Here is a 25095-nt window from a genome sequence, read left to right as displayed (position 1 = left end):
AGGCTTGACTAGCAAGGCCTGGCTGGGTCACTTTGGAGATGTTCTTTTGGGGAATACTGCCTGATTTATTTTGGGACCCATGTCCAAAAATTTCATAAGCTCTTATAAAAGTGTCACCAGATAGGGACCAAATATTAAAGTATACATTACTATGGGAAATTTTCACAGGGCAGATAAATTAGGAAAGAGAAAAGAAATTTAGACAGCTCTGCATTGAACTGTATGAATAGGACATATGTGCCAAGGTGGGCTTGGGTCCCTCCAAAGGGGCAAATGTGTTCATACAGTTCAATTTTCCCTGCCTTATAATCATTTATGGCATCTGACATCTTACATATGAACCAATTTGATTATTATTATCTTCTCTCCCAACACCACTAGAAAGTGAGCTCTATGAGAAAAAGACTTTGCCAAAAAATGAATGCTTTGGGGGGGGGGGGGGAGAAACAGGAGTCTTTTCTTCCTTCATTCAACTAACATTGAAATGTTACCGTACATGATGAAAACTTACTATGATGAAAACACAGTGAATAAAAAGAACTCGTTAAATGATCATATAAGTCTAAAATACAAAATTTACAATGTTTTTCAGGGCAGGTGAGTTCAAAGGTTTTTTTCATAGATGCTGACACCAGGTAAGAAGCCTTAAAGATACGATCAAGATTTTGAGGACAGAGCACACTCTCTCTTGGCTAGTGTTCACTGCAGTAAGGTATGGAGCTAGCTGTCTATCCATCTAGCCGATTCTTGGAGAATTTGGAGATGCACTGAATCTACCACAAGTGGGAGGGGTGAACACTCATGCACCTCAATTTAACTTCCACAAGGGCCAGTCATTAGTGCCCTTGACAGCTTCAGGTGCAGCTCAGGACATCTTCCTCCTGTGGGTAGTTATCAGGGACTGCAGCAGAAACAGAGAGAGCAGCCCTAAAGAAGTGTATCGCATTCACAATCTATATTTGACTTGTACTATATTTTCACTGCTGCCGGGGAAAGGTCCAGTGGAAAATGCGTGCTGTTCTAAATATATCCCCTCTATACCTGCTAGATTTAGATTGAAGCCTCAGGGGCACTGCTCAAGAGGTCACCACCAGTGAAGCACTTCAGCGGGCTTGTGTATCAGGGTACCCCTTACAGCAGAGTGAAACAGGAAGGGCTGGAGTAGGATGCCACTCCAATGCTATTTCCTTCCTTATCCTAGAGCTCCGAGAGTGGCAGGTGTCCCACCTCTTGCTATCTCAGCATACTGTCATAAACTCTAGGACATATCTTCCAGCTCCAGAGTAGTTAAGTCACAGCCTGTTTTTTTTTTTTTGTTTTTGTTTTTGGTTTTTTCTTTTCTTTTACCTCAGTTTCCTTGTTTGTAATTGTTTGGCTGGCGCCCTACCTCGCACATTTCAGTGTTTAGTTCTCTATTGGGTGCATGAGGTGCAGTGGGTGTTATTATAGCTTCCCAAGAAAGGGAGATGTCTAACTCGGAGTATTTCATTCAGCACACTCAACAGAGTTAAGCGCAGGCGTTCATAAATATTTATGAATGAATGTGTGCAAGGGTGAGTGACTGAACCGGTGAATGGCTATGATGCTTTCGAGCCAATTGAGGGGAAATGGAACCCGCTAAGGCTAATTTACCTCCCTATAGGAATGTATTTCCCTTTCTTCTGTACCTTCTCTTCCAGCTTCCAAAACGGTTTAGGGGTGAAGAAGGCAGAGAAAGAGCTGGCTGGACCCTGGGACTCTCCTACGCTGGGCGGGGACGGCCCTGGGAAGTGGGAGGGGAAGGGGCGGACCGCCAGGACAGTAGGGCGGGGCCACAACCCAGGGGGCGGAGTTAAAGGGGTCCTGGGGGCGGGGCCATATACCGGGGGCAAGGCTAAGGGTGCGAGTCACGGGGCGGGGTCCCAGGGTGTTCCGGCAGGGAGGAGCTGCACGCCCGGACTTCAGAAGAGCCTTAAGAGGGCGGGGTCAAGAAGGTGGCCGTGTGGGTGGGGCCGCAGGCCAGGAGGGCGTGGCCTCCAGGGCGGTCCAGTGGGAGGGACCGCAAGTGCTTTCTGGTAAGGACGCAGGCCTCACGCGGAAGGGCGGGATCTCAAGAGCGCTGGGAGGGCGGGGCTTCATGTGGTGGGGGCGGGGCCTTATCGCTGAAGGGCGGGGCCTCGGGTGCGCGCGGGCTGGGCGGGCCCGGCGCGGCACCGGGGCACAATGGCCTTAGCGGCCGGCTGAGCGCGAGCCCCACCCGCTTCGCCGCGCCGCGGGCCGCCCCGCTCACCGAGCCCTCGCCCGCACGGCCCGCCGGCTTCGGGCCATGTACTCGGGGAACCGCAGCGGCGGCCAGGGCTACTGGGAGGACGGGGCGGGCGCCGAGGGCGCAGCGCCGGCGGGCACGCGGAGCCCCGCGCCGCTCTTCAGCCCTACGGCGTACGAGCGCCTGGCACTGCTGCTCGGCGGCCTCGCGCTGCTGGGCGTCGGCGGCAACCTGCTGGTGCTGTTGCTCTACTCCAAGTTCCCGTGGCTGCGCACGCCCACCCACCTCTTCCTGGTCAACCTCAGCCTGGGCGACCTGCTGGTGTCCCTGTTCGGAGTCACCTTCACCTTCGCGTCGTGCCTGCGGAACGGCTGGGTGTGGGACGCTGTGGGCTGCGCGTGGGACGGGTTTAGCGGCAGCCTCTTCGGTGAGTTGCCCGGGACGCGTCCTCCTCGCCTCCCAACTTTCCTTGGGTACATCTGCTCTGGGCTTTCGTCCTCCCCGGGGTCCTCCCTTCTAGCCAGTTATCACCCCTAACTCCTGGTCTCTCTCATCCCCGGGATCCTCCCTTCCAGCCGCTCTTCATCTCCCAACTCCCCGTTTTCCTCCTCCTCGGGGTCCTTCTAACCGGTTGGTCGTCACCCCCAGCTCCCAATGCAGCTGCAGCAGTTCAGAAAGTCTCCCTGCCGCTGGCCAGCTTATAGCCTCTCATTTCTGTTCTGATTTTACTTCCTACTGTACTCAACAGGGCGTTTCACAATGGTCTTTACACAAGGGGGAGAGAAATGAAGGCCTGTAGAGGCAAGAGATGCAAGGAAAAGCCAACTCCCGAAAAGTGGAGAAGGGGGCACGGAGAGATTCAATCATATATATTTAGGATTTGTGTCTCAAAGTGACACGTAGAAGCCCAAATGACGGTGTATCCCCCTCCCCTTTCATTAGCTAGCAATTATAAACCGTTGAATGCTTCTTAGGGAGTGAGACGGTATGACATTTTTAATTGTTTCCTCTACATAGGTTCTGTCACACCAGAGGTTAGAAGTGGCTCAGAACTCCAACTCACTGGTGTGAATAAATCATTAGCTGGGTAGCCAGTCCGTTTAATTAAAGTAGAACTTGTTGATTTCCTGAAGATTTATATTGAGAATTGACAGGTTGGAGCTTGACTAACTCAGTATTCTAAGCTTGGGAAAGACCGTGGTGTGTGTGTGTGTGTGTGTGTGTGTGTGTGTGTGTGTGTATGTATGTATGTGTGTGTCCTAAGAATTTTGTTTGTACAGATATTTAAAATAGAAATGGGTATTTCTTAAGTCTTAAAGTCCCTTTTTTCAAACATTGAAACACACTGGTAATTTAATGCTGTCTTTATCTTGGCAGCTCTTAGAGAAAAACATCTATGTAATATCATGGATATTTTTATTTGCCAACTTATGTGTGACAAATCTAAATCTCATGTTATTTGTCATGATTCCTTTTCTTTAAGTTTTAAAGAAAACAAGATTTTGGAGTTACGGTTTTATTTATTTCACCAGTTGATAATTGGGATACTTTCTTAGTCTCTTACCCTGATAAACATTAATCAAGGGTTTCCTTTATACAAAAATACTAAAACTTGAGAAGGGGCTATAAGAGGATGTGAATGGTAATGTAGGTTGACTATGTAATTGCTCTCCATGTTTACTAAAAGAAAAGGTTGGTTGGGAGGGTGTTTTAGGAGGATTAATCTTTAAAGAAGATGATGTATGTCAATCAGACTAGCTCGCAGAATCCCTGGGGTAGGCGACAGGTGTTTGTTCACAGACATGAAAGTTCTTTTTCTGCTGAGGTGTTCAAGTGGGAGTGGGAAAACAAGAATGGGTTGAGGTGTTTGTTTTTTAAAATAAGGGTTTTCAGCATCCACCCTGTTTCTCCCCCTCTTGCTCAGCCAGCCTCATCTTCCAGTGCTCTTTCTTCCCCTTTTCCCCTGCTGGGAGCCATCACCATCAAAAGAAATGCTTTAAAACCCCCAGAAGCATCCCCCCCCCCCCCCCCCCGGTGTTTTACTCAAGGGCTCCTTCACTCAGAGCATTTATTCCCATCCTAACAGCTGAGGTAGATCTTCTGGGGTTAGAGGACTGGAAATCAGTTAACTCCTGAGACTAGAGTGAGGTTCCTTGCAGCGCTCTCCACGCTCTTCACAAAGCTAGTTTCTTCTCCCTGAGTATGCTTCTTGAGGAGGGTTAAGGACGGAGAAGGGGGAAGACACTTCCTCTTTCCATCTCCAAGCCAGGACTAACCAATCCTGAGTACTAAAGGAGAGGAAATTTTTAAATGCTAGAAGTAGCTAGCTGCCTGCTCCAGAGCTTTGGTGAGGCTACACCACTGGACTGTGGGCACAAGGTGGGCCCCTGGCTTCTTCATCAGCTGCCCTTTCCAAGTCATTCACTCTCCCAGGCTGCCAGTTTTCTCATCTTTGTCACCCACTGTTAAGCTGACTATGTTTAAGGTCCTCTATCCCATTTGCTTTGTATTTTTGAAGACTTCTTTTGACATCTATAGGTTAGAAAGTATCTCGACTTACTGCTTATAACTGCCCTCTGCCCCCCAACTGCCAGCCTCAGCCTTGTTTCCTTCTATGCCTAGAGGAAGTGACTACATGCTTACACTTTAGATGTCCTCAGAGGTTCTGTCTCCCTCTTTACCCCCTGCTATAAGAAGGGCGAGTAAGTAATTCACATACTCTCACATACATGTACAAGTAGACCAGGCCATTGCTTCATCCTGAGCTCTGGTCCTGGCTTCTCAGAGAAGGCTAAAAACAAGTAGAATCCCCGATGATCTTGGTCAGAGGTTTCTACCAGCTGGGCTTGTTAGGATGACCGTTTCAGTTAAACTGACACACCAGGCCAGCGACCTAGTGAAGTTCACGTTAATTGCAGTTGGATGGCTTGTTTTACAGATATCAGAATAATCATTCTCTTAGGTGAACCTGCATCTAGATGTCAGCAGATTTAACGGTAGTGAAAAATAGAGAGGCCAAGGAACACTGACTGCTGCTGTGCTTGATGAGCAACAAAAGGCTGGCAATGGGGTGTGTAAGTGGGTTATGTTAGCCTGCAGACTTCCAGGTGAGTATGTCCAAGGGGAGCAGCCTCCAGCCACACCCAGCATCGCAGGGATATAGCCAGCCTGTGATGGAAGGGTACAGGAGAGTCTCTTTCTATTACTTCTTGAGAAATGAAAAGAGCATGTTTAGAAAGAGATTCATGGTTATAGAGACAGTCTGGCAAAATGGAAATATTTCCTTACTTAGATGTTATGAATAGATGTTATTTATGTTAAAATGTTTTAATACAGGACACTTCCTTATTTTAACTTACACATGCTCTTCGATACAGAAAATGTTAGAAAACTATTTCCCCTCAGGCCTGTTCTTTTATGTACCTACATATCTTAAAGGCCAGTTTTTGAATTAATTCTCTTGTAATATCTGGATGTCTCATGTATCTACTGCTGGATCCTTGGGATAGTTAAGGATGTAAAAATCTTCTATGCAGCTGTCTGCGATTACATACAGACATTCCTGACCGCAGCAATATCCACCATTATGTTGACGTGATCACTCTGCATAGTATGTTTCCATAAATACAATAAAGCCACATATTTCTTTTAGTCTAAGCTCACAGTATTGTCCAATTGTTTTTATTAACAATCAAATAATTGTATAATTTTGATTTTTTAAATTTTTTTTTGTGGGATATTGTGTCTGTGTTTCATGATAGTAATGCCTGGCTTTGGGGGAGGATATATAAGATATCCTTTGTTCATTTTCAAGAACTCAGAAGACCTGTGGGAAAGCATTTAATGACTTGCTTTGGGTAGAGGTTTGTATCCACGTTAACAAGTCAGGCTTCAGTGGATTGAGACTGCTGTTGCATGAAATTGCTTTTATATTATTTACAATTGTGTTCTTTTCTTGAATTTTCTTCTTTCAGAGAAGAGTTCCAGTCTCAAATGCTTATGTGATGCATGATAACATTTACCACTAAGGTGAAATGCAGAAATGAAAGGACTCATCCGTTTGAGTATTCTCAGATATGATTACATGCACTTTATCCTGTTTTCCATGCTACTGACTTGTTTTTAATGTTTGAAAATTGTAACAGTTAAACAGCTTAGGACTTGCAAACTCAGTGTTTCTGAATGAAGATCACAAGTAGAGATTTTATTACAGCATAAATACTTCAGAGGAGCCCTCTACCTAGATCCCTAAGGAGTTCTTTCATCAGCTGTGACCTGAAGCTTCAGCTCCTAGGATGGCAGACAAGCTTCCCACAGAGTTTGATGTGGTTATAATAGGGACAGGTTTGCCTGAGTCCATTCTTGCAGCCGCATGTTCGAGAAGTGGACAGAGAGTTCTGCATGTTGACTCAAGAAGTTACTATGGAGGGAATTGGGCAAGTTTCAGCTTTACAGGTTTGCTGTCCTGGCTGAAAGACTATCAACAGAACCATGACAGCAAGGAAGACATGACTGCCTCATGGCAAGGCCTGATCCATGAAACGGAAGAAGTCATCGCTCTCTGCAAGAAGGATGAAACTATTCAGCACACAGAAGTCTTCTGCTATGCTAGTCAAGATGTTGGGGACAGCACTCAAGAGACCGATGCTCTGCAGAAAAGTCCTTCCCCAGAGGCATCTGCTACCCAGGCTGACTCTATGGATTCTGCAGGCTTGCCCAAGGAAAGGCACTCAGCATACTGTTCAAGCTATGAAGAGAGAAGTGATAGAGAGCCTTCACCGTCCCCAGCTGATACAGAGGACTCACTGGAGAAAGAGAAGTACTGTGGAGATGAAATTCGTGTCCATACAGTTTTGGATGGAGATCAAGATGAAGACAAGCTTGACCTAGAAGACAACACAGAGCAACCAAAGAGAAACAGGATTACTTACCCTCAAATGATTAAGGAGAGCCGGAGATTTAATATTGACTTGGTATCAAAGCTGCTGTATTCTCAAGGATCATTGATTGATCTTCTAATCAAATCAAATGTTAGTCGTTATGCAGAATTTAAGAATGTCACTAGGATCCTTGCGTTTCGGGAAGGGAAGGTAGAACAGGTGCCTTGCTCCAGAGCAGATGTCTTTAATAGTAAAGAGCTCACCATGGTTGAAAAGAGAAAGCTAATGAAATTCCTCACATTCTGTTTGGACTATGAGCAACATTCTGACGAATACCAAGATTTCCAACAATGTTCATTTTCTGAATACCTAAAAACTAAAAAATTAACACCCAACCTCCAGCATTTCATACTACACTCAATTGCAATGACATCAGAGTCATCCTGCACTACATTAGATGGCCTTAAAGCAACAAAAAACTTCCTTCAGTGTCTTGGACGGTTTGGCAACACTCCTTTTATATTTCCTTTATATGGCCAAGGAGAAATTCCTCAGTGTTTCTGCAGGATGTGCGCGGTTTTTGGTGGAATCTATTGTCTTCGCCATCAAGTACAATGCCTCATAGTTGATAAAGACTCTGGGAGGTGTAAAGGAATCATAGACCACTTTGGTCAGAGAATAAGTGCCAGCTATTTTATTGTGGAGGACAGTTACCTTTCTAAGGACACATGTTCAAATGTGCAGTATAAGCAGATCTCGAGAGCTGTGCTCATCACAGATGAGTCCATCCTGAAGACGGACTCAGACCAGCAGATTTCCATCCTGATAGTGCCTCCACTAGAGCCAGGAACTGGTTCCATTCGGGTCATGGAGCTATGCTCATCAACCATGACGTGCATGAAAGGCAGCTATCTGGTCCACCTGACCTGTTTCTCTTCAAAAACAGCCAGAGAAGACTTGGAACCAGTGGTGAAGCAGTTATTCATTCCTTTTGCCGAAGCAGAAGCAGAAGCAGACAAGGAAGAACTCAGAAAACCAAGACTCTTGTGGGCTCTCTATTTTAATATGAGAGATTCCTCAGGAGTTAGCCGAAGCTCATACTGTGGCTTACCTTCCAATGTGTATACCTGCTCTGGGCCGGACTGTGGACTGGGGAATGAGCATGCTGTCAAGCAAGCGGAAACACTCTTCCAGGAGATCTTTCCCAGCGAAGAGTTCTGCCCTCCTCCACCAAATCCGGAAGACATTATCTTTGAAGGTGAGGGTTAGCAACCAGACACTCCTGGAGGCAGTAATACACTTACCACCAAGCTAGACACCCTAAGGACAACAAGAACTTGTAGAGCCCAGAACACTTTCAAAATGAAAACAGACTGGAAGTATTTTCATCCTTGCTTCAAAATATTGTCATTTAAAAGACAGTTGCCATTTGTGATAAGTGCTGTTTACTTGGCTTCAACACTGAGACACTGGGTATCAAATAGCTCTGCTAATCTGTCAGCATCTGATTTGTTGGTGACTCAGCTTCTTTGTTTCAGAATTGGCTCCAGGAATCCAGAATCTTTGAATGTCATTAGCTTTTTTTTTTTTTTTTTTAACTTTTGGGTCCCACATTAGCAACCTTGCTTACCTTAAGGTAATATCACACTTGCCCCTGTGTTCAGATTGTATCTTTGTCTACACAAAATTAACATCCAAGAACTATTTTAGTTCCTGCTGCAGCTACTACTGTTGCTGCCACCTTGGTTGCACAGAGGAGCACATATATCAGAAACTGTCTGAGGTTTTTATATAGTACATAAACACATAGAGCTGATAGTAGGAGTAGCAGCAAATACAAGTGCTAATGTGATAAAAACACAACTGTCTGTTAGACACTAGGCCATGCATGATCCTGTGTCTTGGGGTTGATATTTACATGTGATTTTACCTACTTGACCTTCGTAACTAAGGAGGCAGTGAGACTACCCTAGCCTGCTCCTTCACAAAAAGAGTGCCCCTTAGTAGTTGAAGAAGCTCATATATTAGAGATACATTGCCATCTGGGCATGGTGGCTTACTTACACAATCCTATCATTGAGGAGATTGAGACAGGAGGATTGCTGTAAAGTCCAGGCCAGTCTGGACTATAGTGTTGGGAATCATTTCAAAACAGAATAACCTCCCCACGCCCACCAGAAAAAGAAGTATATTATAAAGAAAATTAAAAAGACAAAATTTATTCAGAAAATTTCTATAGAGCTGACACTGACATTTAAAAGAACTAACAATTAACTCAGGCTAACATAAATTAATAAATTACCCTAGAAAAAGGTACTTCAGGATAGGTGTTTGGAAATTTCCAGAAATGATTTCCCAAGGGGAAGTAGTGGTGCATCTTAACGTGGGATTCTAGATGCCTTTAAAGTTACAGACTTCCCTGTCCAGGGTTCTCAGGGTGAAGCGTGACACCTGGTTGGCTGTACTACTTTAGTAAGCACTGGTAACTGACAGAGTGCATCTCCTCTACTACATGTCTGTTAGCTGGAGAATGGGAAGCTTTCCCTCCAGAACCACCTGCTGCACCTCAGCAGTGAAAGCCCTTTACTGTGAGAAGAGGCGCAATGTGTTAGGAGACTAAAGGGTGCTCTGAATATCCTCCTACTGCCCTGTAGTGAGGAAAGTGAGACGAGACATGTAAATCAGTGCCTGTGCTGAGAATAGAAAGCCATGCATTGGTCTTGGTGGTGCTGTTTTTAATATGATAAACCCATAATACTGGGTTAAATACAGCCGAACAACTGAAATTCCTGAAATGACCGAAAAGTAGCAATTAAGAGAAAACAATTCTAAGACAGGTAAAATGGAAGGGAGTAAGTATTGCAGACCCACCTCATCAAGTTTGGCAGAACCACAGTCTATTCAAAAGACGTTAAAAAGAGGCACAGAGGTTCCAAAGACAGCTGAATGTAATGGCAATCAGGATTAGGCTAGGCCAAAGCAGGGGTTTCATTGCTTTTTTCTAAAGTAAGGAAGTGAATGTATTACTTTAAATCAGCATAAAACAGTAAGTGGAAGTGAGGCAGGCAAGCAAAACGTGTTTGAAAAAATACAAGGGACGTGATCTCATTTCTAACAAGTTAGAGTGGGCTTCTTGGGGGTTTTCAGGGGTTTAAGAAGTAAAATTATAAATGCTGCCTTTCACTAATTATATTTTGACTCAATTAGGGCTCCATACTAAAAGTCAGACAAAATCTTTCACTCTGGCTAGATGAAAGCTGTAGAGTAAAATGTTGACCAAAGAGGTAACAGCCAACAGAAACAATTACTTACAGCGACTCAGGATGAGAAGGCTTGTGTTCAACAGAGTAGCCATACATCAACATGAACAGAACAAGTGATAAGAACCCATACTATTAACCACACTAACTGAACATTTTCATTTGGTTTAATCATATTTACTAATGATTTTGTGAGCTTTTCATAACATGATAAGCAACTACTTAAAAACTTAACTTGAATTTATATTGGGAAAGCATGTATGAACCATTTCTTAAACAGAAATGAACAGCTTTTGGTAATAATAATTTTATCTGTATATGGCTGAAAAATTGTCACTGGAATAAAAATACAAAGTAAAGATGTAGAAAGAAACCAGTGCAAATATATTCTATTTCCATGGCTTTATAACTCACTAAACCTGTATTACCATATAAATATACTATGAACAGAAGATAATTTCACAAGTTGCAAGATACATAGTTTTTTGAAATCTCATTTCTAGATTCTAATAGTAATGGAATTTTTAAAAGTATTGATATTAATATATATGAGCATCTTTATAAAATGTTTGTAGCTATAGTAATTTAAGAAAGATTCTTAAATAGGTTGAATGAAGGAGCTAAATTTAAAATACGATATGCGATCATTAGAGATGTCTTGAAGGAAATGATATAAACACAGGGAGACCTCACATTTATTACTAGTCTGATCTCAAGGCAGTCACTTTGAACTTCCATTTACCATCTATGAAATAGAAATAATAAGTATTATTCTTCTTTGCAGAATTACATAAGAACCCATATCCAAAGTAATGCCAGCATGTGACATTTGTGTGTAACTGATATTTATTACAATATCATTTGTGATGTCAACCTTATACTTTCTGTAATTTAAGAGAATTGTGATAAAAATGACACAGGAAAGTAAGCAAGGAAAGGCAGCTTCCGTTTTAGAAGGGAAAAATATGGGGCTTTGTCCTTCAAGTCCTTAAGGCATGATATACAACCTGTCTAAATGTTCTGTGGTGCTGAGTTCAGGGAAGTTCAGACTGACCAGCTATCTGGAAAGAAGTATTTGGAAGCCACTCTTAGGAAGACTGGGTCAGTATGGAGAAAGGTTTCTATGGCCACTTTCCATCCAATAATGCAGTTTATTTGTTAATTAAAATGTTAAGCATAAAAGTAATAAGTATAGTTTTTACTTCATTTAACGATGCGAAGGAATGTTCTGGCAGGTGAACAGTGACAAGGTAGATCAACTAAAATTAAAATGCAAAAATAGATACAAAACAAGGAGAGAAGGTGGAATAAAAAAGCAGTTTCTATTGCTGAGGTCTTTTTTTTTAAAATTTATTATTGTATTTTATTTTTTGGTTTTTCGAGACAGAGTTTCTGTATGTATCCCTGGCTGTCTTGGAACTTGCTTTGTAGACCAGGCTGGCCTCGAATTCCTGAGTGCTGGGATTAAAGTGTATGTACCACTACTGCCGGGCTTGTTTATGTATTTATTTATTTTAGTGGGTGCAAATTCTTTAGACTTTCTACTCTTCTTGTGCAGAGTATAAATTGATAGGTTGCAAATGGGGAAAAAGAAATAAAAATAAATTCCTTGATCCTCAAATTAATGTGCATTAAAATAGAAATTAAAGCAACTTTGACTGAGTCCCTACCATTAAGTGGATTTTCAATGCATAAGTAAGTCTTCATACAGCAGCAGCATGTATTCATGGTCATTTTGAAGAACTAGTTAAGAGATTAACCAGATCTCTATAACTGATGTTTTTGACATTGCTTTGAGTGGTCCATGCCCAGGAAAATACTCAGAATGGACAAATCAATAAAGCAACTTCTAAAAAGATATTTTAGCAATTCCATTTGTACTTTTTTTAAAAACCTGCTGAATAAGAAATAGATACATTTTGGTGTGTTGCTAGTGCTATAGTAACCTTACAGAGAGTTAAATGGCATATGTAAGATTGTATGTAAACAGTTTGAGAGTCAAAAAGATGTTAGTTTACAACAAATTGTTGCGTGCTGGTTACATTTGTATAAAAATTTAGATTTCTACACTGGAAGGAATCAGAAGGCATGTAATTGCAGGTTAATACTTAATCTCTGTTTCTGTAAAATATTGATGTGTACAATAAAAATAAAAGATTAATTGGTGAAATGGTTTACTTGATTGATAAAAAAAATACTGATTTCTTGAAAACATATAAATTCTCCTTTAAATTAAAAAAAAAAAAAGCAAAACATTTCTAACTGTTAAAGTAAAAGCTAATCTCCAAAAATGTGTGGCTGAAAGTTTTTGCAGGACTTCATAAGAAGAAAGTTTTGATGAAGATGGACTTTTATCTTCTGTATCTTTTCTCAGTTGTCTGCCTTTAAGAACTAATTATGGAAACAGTAGATGCATTCCAGTTCATCAGTGTGAAGATCTTCCATGGCCCAGCATGATGGCGCATGCCTGTAATCCCAAACCTTGGCATGCTGAGGTAGGAGAATTGCTATAAGTTTGAGGCCAGCCTAGACTACATAAGAAACCATCCAGGGCTATGTAGACACCCTGTCTCAAGAGACAGAGAGAGAATGAGAATTACATAGTAATCCAAATTTGAAGTCATCCATTACTGTGGAGATAAAGTCCGAGAGCCATGGAGATAGGTCAGTTCAAGGTGTCCACTGAGCAGTTGTGAAGAGGAGTCCTTTGCTGAGGATACACCTAGGGACTGAGGACACAGGCCAGTACTTTCTTCAGTCAGCTTGAGTAATCCGAATGTAACCTGACAAGCAGCAGCTCAACTCCTAATGTAAATGAGTTGACATCAGTCAGTTTAGGGGTCAGAAATAACGAAAGCAAACAGGACATGTTCTCTACCTGAGAAGCCTGCTGGAATGCTGGAATGCTTACCCTAAGGTAAGGTGTACTTCCCACTAACAAGCATTAGAACATTTTATACCCACCATCCTTGCCCTTGATCTGAAAACTAAGAACTTGTGACGTATGACATTTTTCCCCCCCAATTTGATTTTGTAAGCTTTTCTTTTTAGAGTGACGATTTGTAAGAACATTCAAACTTTTTTTTTCATGGTATTTAAGAGGGTGCAAGCACTTTTGAGTTGCAGAGTTGGAAACAAGCTGCTTAAAGACTAGAAGCTGGGTCAGTCAACAGTTGCTGAAATCCATCCTAGCTAACATTTTCAGCTCTGTGTCCTGCGTGGGGAAGAGGAAGTACAAGACACTGAGCCCAAAGCCCAAGGTCCCGAGCGTTGAGGGAGGTGCAAGTGTGAACAGCCCAATGACAGAAGTGGAGTGTGAAGCGTTCAAAGTACCAGAGACAGTGTCCTGTTCAGGTCCAGTTCTCTTGGCTTTTGTGGTGGCTGTAGTTGAAGTCCTATTCCACTGGCTTTTATGTCAATACTTTGCCTTAATTCACATTTCTGTATTTATCTGGGGTGGAGGCTGCTACAGTACACTTGGTGGAAGTCAGAGGGCAACTTGTCTCTCCTTCGAAGTTTCCAGGGATTGAAATGAGGTCCCTGAGCTTGTTGGCCAGGCCCCTTATCCACTGAACCATCTCAGCAGTCTTTTTAACCTATTTTTATTTTATTTTGACTGGTTTTGTTTTTGAGACAAGATTTCATATATCCAGGTTGTCTTTGAACTTGCTGAGTTCAAATGAAGAACTTCTGATCCTCCTGCCTCTACTGAGATTGCAGGTGTGTGCCACCACACCTAATTTGTGGGGGTGCTGGAAACTGAACCCAGGTTGTCATTGCATTCGACGGAAAGCTTTCTCCAACTGAGCCACATCCTCAGCTCCCCCCGCCTTTAAAAAAAACCTGTATTAGAATGAGGTGTTTCATTTTTCACCAATGAAAGAATGCATTCATATTTTAACAGGGGGAGCAGTATCTCCAGATTTGTGTAAGATGTACTCATGCAGTTCATGGGTGACTCAACTTGATTATTTCATGGGCACTGGAACAGCATTTTACTACAGTGCGTAGGACACTGACTTGTTCCTTCGGGGTACCACTGTAAGGTAAGGAAGGGCAAATCTATGTCTATATGAGACCTGAGATCTATGTCATATGCCTGGACTCCTACTTAGCATTCTAGATGCACCAGCGTCTCTTAAGATGCTGTGGTTCTGCTTGCCCTGTATCTGAATAGAGTAGATTGTTCCACATGCATGTGTAAAACATAAAAATTATGACCTGAAAAGTGATGGCTCTGAGAACTTGACTTCCTAGCAAATATCCTATGAATTCAAATTTGTGCAATTAAAGCAGACTGATCAGGGTTAAAGGGGCAGGGAAGTTAGTTGTGCACACATATGAAACTTCTTTATCCTGGTATTGCTGTCAAGAGCACTACATAAATTATTCTTACTGTTGTCCTGTGATTTTAGCATTTACTGTTGCTGAATATATATATATATTCCTTTAAACACTCCTTACAACTACTTCAGAGGCATACGCACTAGAGGAAGAATGGCCAAGGGTATGATTGACAGGTGTCAGGGAGGTAGGTGTTGTAGTTCAGTCAGAAAGTCATGGCATCTCCAAGAATTATAGTTTACAGGAAAGAATCCTTGGAGACGTCCGCACAGGAGGTTTCATACCAGGGTATGACTTGGTTTTGGCTTTTTGAGGCAAGGTCTTATAGCCTAGGCTACCTTGAACTTGCTATGTAGCTAAGAATGATCTGTAACATGTGACCCTCCACCTTGCAAGTTCTGAGATGACAGGTGTGTGCCACCATGTCCCACTTCACTTATTTTTGCTGAATCTTGTATAATTAAAATTCCCAAGCCCTCTATCTTTTGAGATTGGCTTGTTCCTGTATTCATCTCATAGATACAATTATGCTAACCTAGTTAAAATGTTCTTTGTAAGTTAGCATCTTTATGTTTGTAAGCTCATATATAGTTAAACCTTTTGAATAAATCTCAGACCTTACAAAGAGGAAATGTCACAGAATGTCTTGCTGAAGATCCAGGAACCTTACTTTCAGGCAATCAGCAATTATGAATTTTCCTATTGTAGAATCCACCTAGAATGAACCAATAAGACCATTGTTAAAACAGTACAAATTTTAATTTTAAGGTGTTCCATTAGTATTTTAATTCATCTTCTACCATTAGGGCCGTGATTCTCAAGACATCTACCCTCCAGGAGGCATTAGAGGATGTTGGGAGCTTTTGTTAAAATGGGAAAGGGGAAGCTACCAGCATGTAATGTGTAACAAGACTGAGGTAACGGTGATGTCCTCATGAAATGCTCAAGGTGGCCACCTCCCAACAGGTTTACCCAGCACAGACATCACTGCTGCCAAGATTGAGGAGCCCAGGACGGATGACTATCCTAGTGAACCTCATTTTTTTGTGTCCCGATAGCTGCCTGTTGTCCTTGGGATTTCTAACTAGGTCACTTGTTCTTTGTACCCTGTCATTATCAGCAGGAATCCTAGTATTTACGCTGGGCTGCTTCATGAATATCCCCTGTACCCACCCATCTCCCATTATGAGCCAACAGTGGCTTCCTTTTAGAAATTTCGGATCATGCAACCAATTTTAGAGGATCAGTTAATACTCCCCACCCTCCTCTAATCATCAAATATGAATTAGAAGTTCCATGGGTTTTTAAAAATATTTCCAAGGAATAGAATAATTCCAAGACAATTAGAAATGAGGATTTTTTTTTTCATGTGCTACAGAATAAACTACTCCCAAACTAATATACAAATAGCATATTTCAAACGCTCTTTGGAAGGGCATTATGTGAAAGTTCTCATTATATGCATCTGACAGCATCCTGTGAGTTTAAGAGGAGCCATCAGAAAATTAAGTAAGTTGCCCACAATGGAACTGCAGTTGCTTTGACAGTGGTTCACCAGGTGTTGAGACAGTGCTGCAGATTGGCAGTTAATAGAAGGCGTTAACTGTAGGAGATAACTAATTGTGATGGAGTATGTGTTCTACACAGAGAAGACCCTTGAGCCTGGACCACAGCTGGATGCAGAGGTTCCAAGCCAACCATCACTCACTGGCTGGTTATCCCAGTTACAGGAGTTTTAGGAGTCTGGATGACAGTGAACACTGGGCACTTACTGTATGCATCCTAGGTGCTCCTGTAAGTTCTTGTTATCTTTTGTCTAATCCTCGGCCCATCCAGGGTAGGTGCTTTTATTGGCCTCATTTTGCAGAAAGGAAAACAGACACTTTGAAAGCAAGGAATTTGACGAGCATCACACAGCTGCTAAGTGGGAGGGGGTCAGGAGTATGCTCCAAACTCTGCCCATCTGATACCATAACTCACGCTGTGACTGAAAGATGCCCTGTCTTCAGAGAGGTGCCAGATACAGTCCGAGAGTACCAGGAACTGCATACATTCCAAGAACTCTTCTTATCTCCACATATTACTTTTTTAAAATCAGCTCTGTGATGATAAACACTGATGTTTCTACATGGGGATAAAATAGACTGTTCATCAGCTCCCAGCATCACTGAAAGGTAAGCAGTGCAGCTCTTGGTCTATTGGGGCTGACACTGTCACACATTAGCCACTATATTATATTAGGCTGTATGACTGACTGGAAAAATAGACCTAGATCAATGAATGCACAAGAGGGAGATCTTGGAATGCTTCATAAATGAGATCCACTTGGAGGGAGATCTTGGAATGCTTCACAAATGAGAGTCACTTCGAGGGAGATCTTGGAATGCTTCACAAATGAGATCTACTTGGAGGGAGATCTTGGAATACTTCACAAATGAGATCCACTTGGAGGGAGACCTTGGAATGCTTCACAAATGAGAAGGCATTTGACCTGCACCTGAAGGATGAGAAGGATTTCCTTGGGATGAAATGAGGGAAAGCAGTCCCTGCCAGAAGCATGGTAGAAATGAAGTCCTTGTTTGACTTCACATGAGCTCCCACCCTTCCATTAGTTCTAGGCTGTTAAGATTTTCAAGTCTATTTTCCCTTCATAGGCTTGTTGAAAGCGCAAGGATTTGAGGCAAGGATGGCCAGTATCTTATAACTGTCCCAGAGTAGGTTCTCACGGAACCCAGCCTGTGATAGGAAGGGAGGCACACTGTCCTGATGACATTATTTCAGAGCCAGACTATGGGGCTCATATTTATTTTCTATTGGGCACCCATGCCTGGAGACTGTGCCACTTTGGATTTCCAGTTACACATCACAGTCCATTTACTTTTCCTTATCACAGAAGGAAACATGACACACAGATAGTACAGGAGAGGAATATACAAACCAAGGAGGATTTCAGTAAGAGCCTGGTCCAGTGTTGGCATTGTAGAGGTTCAGTAAACAAATGTTTTAGTGTTGGATATGCTCATTCATGAGACTCCACTGATAGACTTAGCCCGAAGGGTAGGTGTGAAACTGATAAGAAGTTCTTTAAAAATGACCAGGCACCTCTCTCGTGTTGAGGATCAGTAGGTTTCCAGAGATCATGGAGTGGTTAGAGGCAGGTTGTATACTGTGCCATATTAAGAATGAATAACAGGAATATCTGATAAGTTACTGGGAATTTTATTTCTGGTGGCTGTTTTAGTAAAGTGTATCAAAACTTTCACATTTTGTGCTCTTGCTCTTATAACGGTACTAGCAATTTGTCTTAAAGCATTATTGATATATGTAAAAATAGAGCTAGATGTATTATAACATGCCTCCCAACACACTGTCTTAAATGCTACTGGCCAGGTGGTATTATAAGTGCTTTGTGAATACTAATGAATTCAATTTTCATTCCAGTTCTGTGGGGCCTCTAGATAGCATCATTAACTCCATTTTATTAATAGTTAAGGGAATAACAGTTCCACACAGTTAACCCATTCAAGATCACACAAAAAGTGGAGAATACAGAACTTGATTGGTGTTAAATTGTCTCTCCTTGCATCACTGTCAGATGAAGGAGAAGCTGGAAAAGATGCAAAGGTCCACAGTGTGAAATTAGAAGGAGAAAACAATACAGAAATACACACTGGCAAACCCTTCAGGATCCACACTGAGCAAACCCTCTATTCCAAACACTCATCTCGCCATAGCTCATGTCTCTGCCAAGGTTGCCACAGAGGGGATGGATAGCCTCCATAGCTCATCTCTGTATGGCCTGTGTATTTCTGGTTCTTGTCCAGTACTGATGACCTATTCACTGTGCCCTCTGAAGCCTCCCCTCGTGAACAGTGTCCAACTCCTTTGAGCCTTGTCCTTACCCCCACCCCCATACTTTAGCTAACAGTTCTCAAGGACCCCGACTCCCACCTCCCTCAACTGTTTTTCCTGATAGTTCACATTCCCAAAGACTAAGTCCTAGAGGCTGTGACACTGAGCACCACTGCTGCATCCCAAGGCATCACTCATACTATAGCTGTTACACTCCCCCACCCCTCTGTGAGGCTGCAAAACTGAACTCACTACCACACAGATGTGCAAGACATACAGAGCTTCTTTGGCCATTGCTTCCCTCCTGGATCATTCCCAGCAGCTGGCAGTCACCACCCCCAACTATCCTTTGAATTATACTTGAGCCCATCTTCCAGATAGATAGATGATAGCTATATGTGTATATATGCACATATATATGTACATGTGTTCTCTGTACTGAAAATACACTTTTATTTTTAAAGATGCAGAATGATTCTTAGGATGAAAAAGCCCCCTAACCCCATCAAAATCCAGAGGTAAGCAAAATAATATGACTCAATGAGAAAAGAAAACAACTGATGACCTGCCATGTATGTAAAAGCCTCTTGAACAATCATCCCGTAGAATGCTAAGCTCCTAAACTATGTCTCCAGTGAGGGCACTGCCCAGACAAGAGGCCATGGAGGTACCGTGGCCATGCTGCAGGTGGTGAGAACTATGATGGAAACAATTCAGGAGCTGGGACAGAAAAATTGAGCACAGAGATGGCTGGGGGCAGATGGCACAGTCGAAGCTTGTCGCAGTCTTTCTGGTGTAGGGGTGATACAGAAAGATTCTGTGCCCTTGTCTGTCTGCCTTATGAGTGGGCCTGTGGTAATGAGCCTTGGAAAATGAGCAAAAATCCCATGAGATTACCCTAAGGGAGATTTGACATTTATCCAAAGCAACCTGGATCAGTTGGTCTGAAAGTCAGTTAAAATCATCAAAGGAACCTTTTACACATTTGCCTGGGCTAAGTGTTGGGGCCAGCATTTGAGACCACCTCCTGGGAGAGGCACACTAGCTATAGGAAGGACTGGAGGGTGGAGACACGGTTCCAGCCAAGGAAAGGCTGCTCCTCTGAGGCCTGAAGCTGTGCATGGAAAAGGAAAGATGAACAGCGGTGAGCAAGAGGAGCTTGAAAGCTGAGTGGCTCCAGGACCAGCCTTGCTTTGTGCCCTTGGACAAAACGATTTTAAAGCTCCCTCCCGAACCACCCGTTTTTCTGTTTGTCTTCCTCCCTTTGCCACTGGAGACTCAGAGTGACTAGGACTTTGGAGGAAATGATCTTCTTGCCTATCCCAAATCCCTCCCCACCCCCCAGTCACCAAGATGGATTTCACGGTAAACGTCCCACACAGTTACCTGACAAATTAATTCTTTAAGTGCTAGATGGTTTATTCCTGTATTTTACTCCCCAGCCTATATATCACTGTCTTCCTTTAACATATCCCACAGGTTTCTTATTTTCTCCCCATTGGCCTTTTACGATCCTGGGCAGCTTATATTTTCTAGTTGATTAATTACTAACATGCATACTCATCTTCAGCTCGTCGTTCTTAGAAAAATGGCCTGCTCCCTCAGGCTAGTTGGGTACTCTCCAGTTGAGTCATAGCATGATAATAGAAAGTCACTTAAAACAGTGTTGCTTCCATCTGCTGTACAACCTGGCTCTCTGAGAGGTTTGTAAATTATAAAGTGATGGAATGGAAATATAATAAGGTACATCTCAGATTCCCTTATGCTTTTTACTTCTTTTGGTGTGATAGGCACATGCTAGGCAAGAGCCCTACCGCTGAGCTACACCTTAAGGCTTCCCTAATATTTTTAATTTGCTCATTTGGTCTATCTCAGATTTTGTTCCCTTGGTACCAGATTAGTAATCTAGCATGCTGGAATACACTTGGAAACTAGATGCACTGCACTGGGAAAGCCACCACAGCACTATCCACAGTTCATTCATAAGTAGGTTTATTTTCCTGGATTTCAAAAGACCTTCTTCAGCTTACCTCTTGATCACAGTAACTTACTTTGGGCAGATCTTTCTAGGAAAACAATCCAGAAAAGGACCTGGATCAGCAGCTAGATGATCTGGGTTCTCATTCAGGCAAGATCCTGTGACCTCAGACTCGACACACATTCAGCACATTCTTCACCTTGAGTTGGGTGTCCTCTGAGAAGCAGGATCTAAGTACAGAGTGGGTTCTATTGGGGATCTTTCCGCTACAGTTGCCCTGATTAACAATCACCCGGAAAGAAGGAAAGAGGCAAATAGTCTAAAATTCGGGTGTCTGTCCAAGTGGGGCTACAGAAAGACAAAGAACTAAGCCGGATGCCGAAGGGGTCAGAGAGCAAAGAGCTGCTGTCAGAAGACCAAAATAGTGGATGAGATCATGGAAAGAGACATCGTGGTGTGCCTTCCAGGCTGCCACAGGGAGCCTAGGGTGTCCACACCCCGTGTTTTACCAGCTGCATCAGCAATTACCTATCCCGCCTTCCTTTAAAAAATTACCATGTTTAATGTACAAATCCACAGGCAATACTAGTGAGGGGCTGCATGAACAAGAACCCAAACAGTAGCAGATGTTTGAACTGTGAGAAGGGAGCCAGCGACCAAAGCATGAGCACTGCCTGGCTGAGTGATTCTCTTTTGGGGAGATGGCTTCCACAGGCAGCTCCCAGATCTTAAGTCACTCCGGGCACAGAGTGCCTGTGTTTCTACCAGGCAACGAGCAATAGATCCGCTCAAGGTACTTATCTGAAATAGCTTTTTTTTAAAAAAAAAATACAAATTTTTATTTTATCTGGGTGAGTTTTTTACCTGCATATATGCATACACACCATGTGTGTACCTGGTGCCCTTAGAGGTCGGATGACGATGTCAGGTCCCCTGGAACAGGAGTTCTAGATAGCTGTGAGCCACAAAGTGGGTGCTAGGAACTGAACCTGGGTCCTCTGCAATAACGACTCTTAACCACTGAGCTGTTTCTTTAGCCCTGGAAGTATATGTTTGTTTTTAGCATAATTTTTAAAACATTTTAAAGAGTTCTTTTATGCTGTGCTCTCTAATTTTTGGAACTGGATCTTGTATACTATCCAGAAAGATTTGTGCTTTAGAAGAAAGAGTTGAAAATGGAATTTGAGAAAGAGTGGGGAAAAAAAAAACTTAAAAAGGAGATCATGCACTAGAACATTTCTTTTAACCTAAAAGAGGTAAACCAAATAACAACTGTCATTTTGGTGTTTTGGAGAAGTGCCTCTGTTGCTTAAATGGAAACTGATCATTCCAACAGCTTGGAAAATGCTGAGCTTACAAAATGACCTCTTTTGATGCTGAAGATAAACACAGTGCTGGAACACAGGTAGTCAGCAGTGAGCAGATTAAATCTCCTTTCTGCACAGCCCACTTCACTTGCAGAAAAATGCTGATGATCCCCAAGCTTGGACTTTGGAAGCAAGCTGTGGGATTTGAACATTGGCTCCGTAGTTTCTCAGGGCCTGAGGCTGGTCAAACGCTTTGTCATTTTGCTTTAGTTTCCTTCTTATAAACAGCAATGGTGACAGTACTTTCTACATGTGTCATGGTGTTGAGAGGAAAATGAAACCACCCAAGAGGCTGCTCAGGAGCATCCCTGACACACTGTAAGTAGTCCAAACCTCTGCTCATGGATTGGAATTGACACTTTTAGTGGAGGGGAGTTTGGAAGCTTCTGCAACATATAGACACCATAAACAGAGTGTCAAAGAACAGCCACCCTACTTAATACATCAAATAAGCGCTTTCAAACATATCAAATGTACCTCTATTCCTTAATGTTCAAATATGAGTAGAGGCTACTAATTGTAAGAAACTAAACTGGGGTCTCACTAAAATGATCACATGACCCAAAGTGTTCTTGCAAGGCAAACAGTTTTACTTCAGAAGGGTGCTTACCCAAGCAGGGAAGCACACCCAGCGGACAGCCCACTGTGCTTTTAATCCTAACATAAAGAGACCCTGTGCCTCATTTGGAGTGGTCAGATCTCCACCTCACGCTTAAAGCGACACAGTTGCTAGGCAACTGAGTGCAACCTTGCTGTCAAGAGAAGTGCTGACCCTGGTGGAATTTTTTAATTTCTGCAGTGGCCTCTTAAAAAAAAAATGTAATGGGGTTTTGTCCTTCTCAACCCTATGATCTAAAAGGCAGCACGTTTTGTTTACGTTTTGTTTACGTTTTCCACAGAAGGAACAGAATAGCATTTGTTTACAAAGTCCTTTACAAAGCGGACTTAGTTTCAATTCGCTTCCTTTCCATTGCTGTATGCAGATGGACAGAGCTCAGCCTCACCTCTTCCTGGATAGGATCAGGAGGTCCGGCCCCCGGGCCCCACCAGGTTAAGATGTCAGTTTCCCAGGAAGGTCTCCTACCCCTCTTCCTACTCCACCAAGGAGTTTCTCCTACTACTTTCCTTGAAGTGGGTGTGTGTTGCTTCGAGTGACGGGCGCTGCCACACCAACCCTTCGAACAGATACAAACATCTGGCCCTCGGAGCGGACAGTACTGCTCTAAGCATTTATTCTGTTTGTTTCAAAATTGCGTATCCAGTCTAGACAACCGATCTAGAAATATGCTACTCGATGTGACCACCTAGTGGCCAAAGTCGGAAATAGCTTGGTTCGTGTGAATTTGACTTCGCATGTATCAAAACTAAAGGGCACTCTCCATTTCTGTACCTTCTGCTCACTCTGCACCAACCCGAAGCAATTTTACTCTCAAGCATACAAAAATACTTCATGCATTACCACTTCACCAAATCCATTCATTTTCTAATTGATATGCAAACACACACACACACATACATACACACACACACACACACACACACACACACACACACAAACACACACATGCACACACTGAGACATCATTTTGTTTTTTTACCACATATGTAAATTGTCATGGGGTCAAATGGATAACTATGAAAATAAGCTGGGCTTTAGTATAGGACTGTGGCCTCAAACATATTTCTTTATTATAAAATTTATCACATCATTTCATAACTATTTATAATTTTTATTTTATTGCCTAGCACAGTACCTGGCGTGCTGTGTGTATATTATATGCTTGTTGGTTAAACTGGTAAACACTGTAAATGAATGTGTAATCAAACTGTATTTCAAAGAACTGTTTGACTCAAGCGGATGCAGAGAATTAACATTCTTGCATCTCCTGTTTGTATATTTTCAATTTTCCGTGTGTATGGGGTGTGCATGTATTTGTGTATGTGTGCGTTCTTGTGTGTGAGCATGGGTGCACACGTAGCAGAAGCCAACCTCAGGTGTAGGTCCCTGCCTTCCACCTTTGTGACAGGGTCTCCTGTTCAGCATTTCCTGTGCCGAGCCAGCTGGCCTACATGTTTCCAGGGGTTCTTGTCTGCACCTCCCATCTCACCACAGAAGAGCTGGCATGGCCGACTGTGTTACTGAACCCGCTTGTAGGTGGGTGGTAGGGATCAGAACTCAGTTCCTGACACTTGAGCAGCAAACACTTTACCTACAGATTCACCTCCCCAGCCCTTAGCTGTGTCTGCTTTCTATCCACATTTGCATCAACTCATACACTCTTCATAGTCACCTAGTCAAACTCCACTTCTCTTCTAGCCCATCCCAGTATTTCCCAGGTACAGTAAGCCCCGCCTCCCTTCCCCTGCCAGGACCCAGGCTCAGTTGTTCAGCACTTACCTCGCTCCAGCAGTTGTTTGCACAGCTGTCCCCAACACACTAAGAGACTGTTGTCAGCATTAATCACAGCTGCCAGCTCCCAGCAGCTGGCAATGTAGGCATGGTGTGAGCAGTTGCCTTGGTTGAGCGCTGTCTTCGGGGTCTAAAGGTACACAGACCTTCCAGGGGCTGCATGGCACTTGTTTCCAAGTACCTGCTTCTCAGTTCTCTGTTCCCTTTGCCTTCTCCCCTGGTGAGCTTCCAGTCCCTCAGGCACTACTGCCTCTGCCCCCCTTCTCCCACTTTACAAAGGCCTGTTCCTTCCCCTTCTCAACCAAAAGTCAGTCTGACTGGGGAGTGTGGCCAGTGAGGAAGAAGGGAGCCTCCAGGACCACAACACAGGGTGATTTAAAATGTAGATGAAAATACGAAAAGAAATGAATATCATTACAAATTACTACTAAAACCAGTCAGATGACTCAGAAGGTAAAAGCACTTGCTACCAAGCCTAATTGACCGGAATTCAACACACCAGTTCATATATAGGTATCATATATATGGTAAATGGTAATTTTCCCCTAAAAGTTCACTCAGAGGACATACCTAAAACCAGTCCATGGATGGACAGACAGACAGCAATTTGAGTAGACCAGTGTCAAGTAATGGGGAACTCAGCTGGACTGAAGCACTAAGACAGGAGTTCTCTGTCTGTCCATCCCTTGATGGACGGTCCCATGACAGGTCAGTGTGGCCCTCACAGTGCCATGTCCTCTTTACAGGGTCTAGGTGAGG

The 25095-nt window shown here is 43.0% G+C and overlaps 2 protein-coding genes across 4 annotated transcripts in view; both read left to right on the top strand.

The window, feature by feature from the left end:
* The first annotated feature begins 2169 nt into the window (after nucleotides 1-2169).
* The window catches only part of Opn3 (opsin 3), a 35478-nt gene continuing 12552 nt past the window's right edge, over nucleotides 2170-25095 (top strand). The window contains exons 1-2 of one of the 3 annotated variants that reach the window (XM_076548015.1): nucleotides 2170-2672; nucleotides 6220-12555. In XM_076548015.1, coding sequence (XP_076404130.1) covers nucleotides 2306-2672; nucleotides 6220-6257 — 405 coding nt within the window. In that variant the 5' untranslated portion in view covers nucleotides 2170-2305 and the 3' untranslated portion in view covers nucleotides 6258-12555. Of the gene's footprint in view, nucleotides 2673-6219; nucleotides 12556-25095 lie in introns of those variants that run through there. The other 2 variants (XR_013043414.1, XM_006996184.4) reach the window with 2 other exon arrangements.
* Chml (CHM like Rab escort protein) lies at nucleotides 6275-12555 on the top strand. The gene has a single exon (XM_042258654.2). It carries the CDS (start codon nucleotides 6541-6543, stop codon nucleotides 8392-8394), a length of 1854 nt encoding a protein of 617 aa, XP_042114588.1. The 5' UTR covers nucleotides 6275-6540; the 3' UTR covers nucleotides 8395-12555.

Source organism: Peromyscus maniculatus, chromosome 11 (assembly GCF_049852395.1).
Source record: "Peromyscus maniculatus bairdii isolate BWxNUB_F1_BW_parent chromosome 11, HU_Pman_BW_mat_3.1, whole genome shotgun sequence".
Lineage (NCBI taxonomy): Eukaryota > Metazoa > Chordata > Mammalia > Rodentia > Cricetidae > Peromyscus > Peromyscus maniculatus.
Note: the sequence above shows the minus strand (reverse complement) of the source record. Positions and strands in the feature narration are given on the sequence as shown.

Coding starts and splice junctions, on each gene's coding strand:
- Chml (XM_042258654.2), top strand. CDS start 6,541: ATGGCAGACAAGCTTCCCACAGAGTTTGATGTGGTTATAATAGGGACA.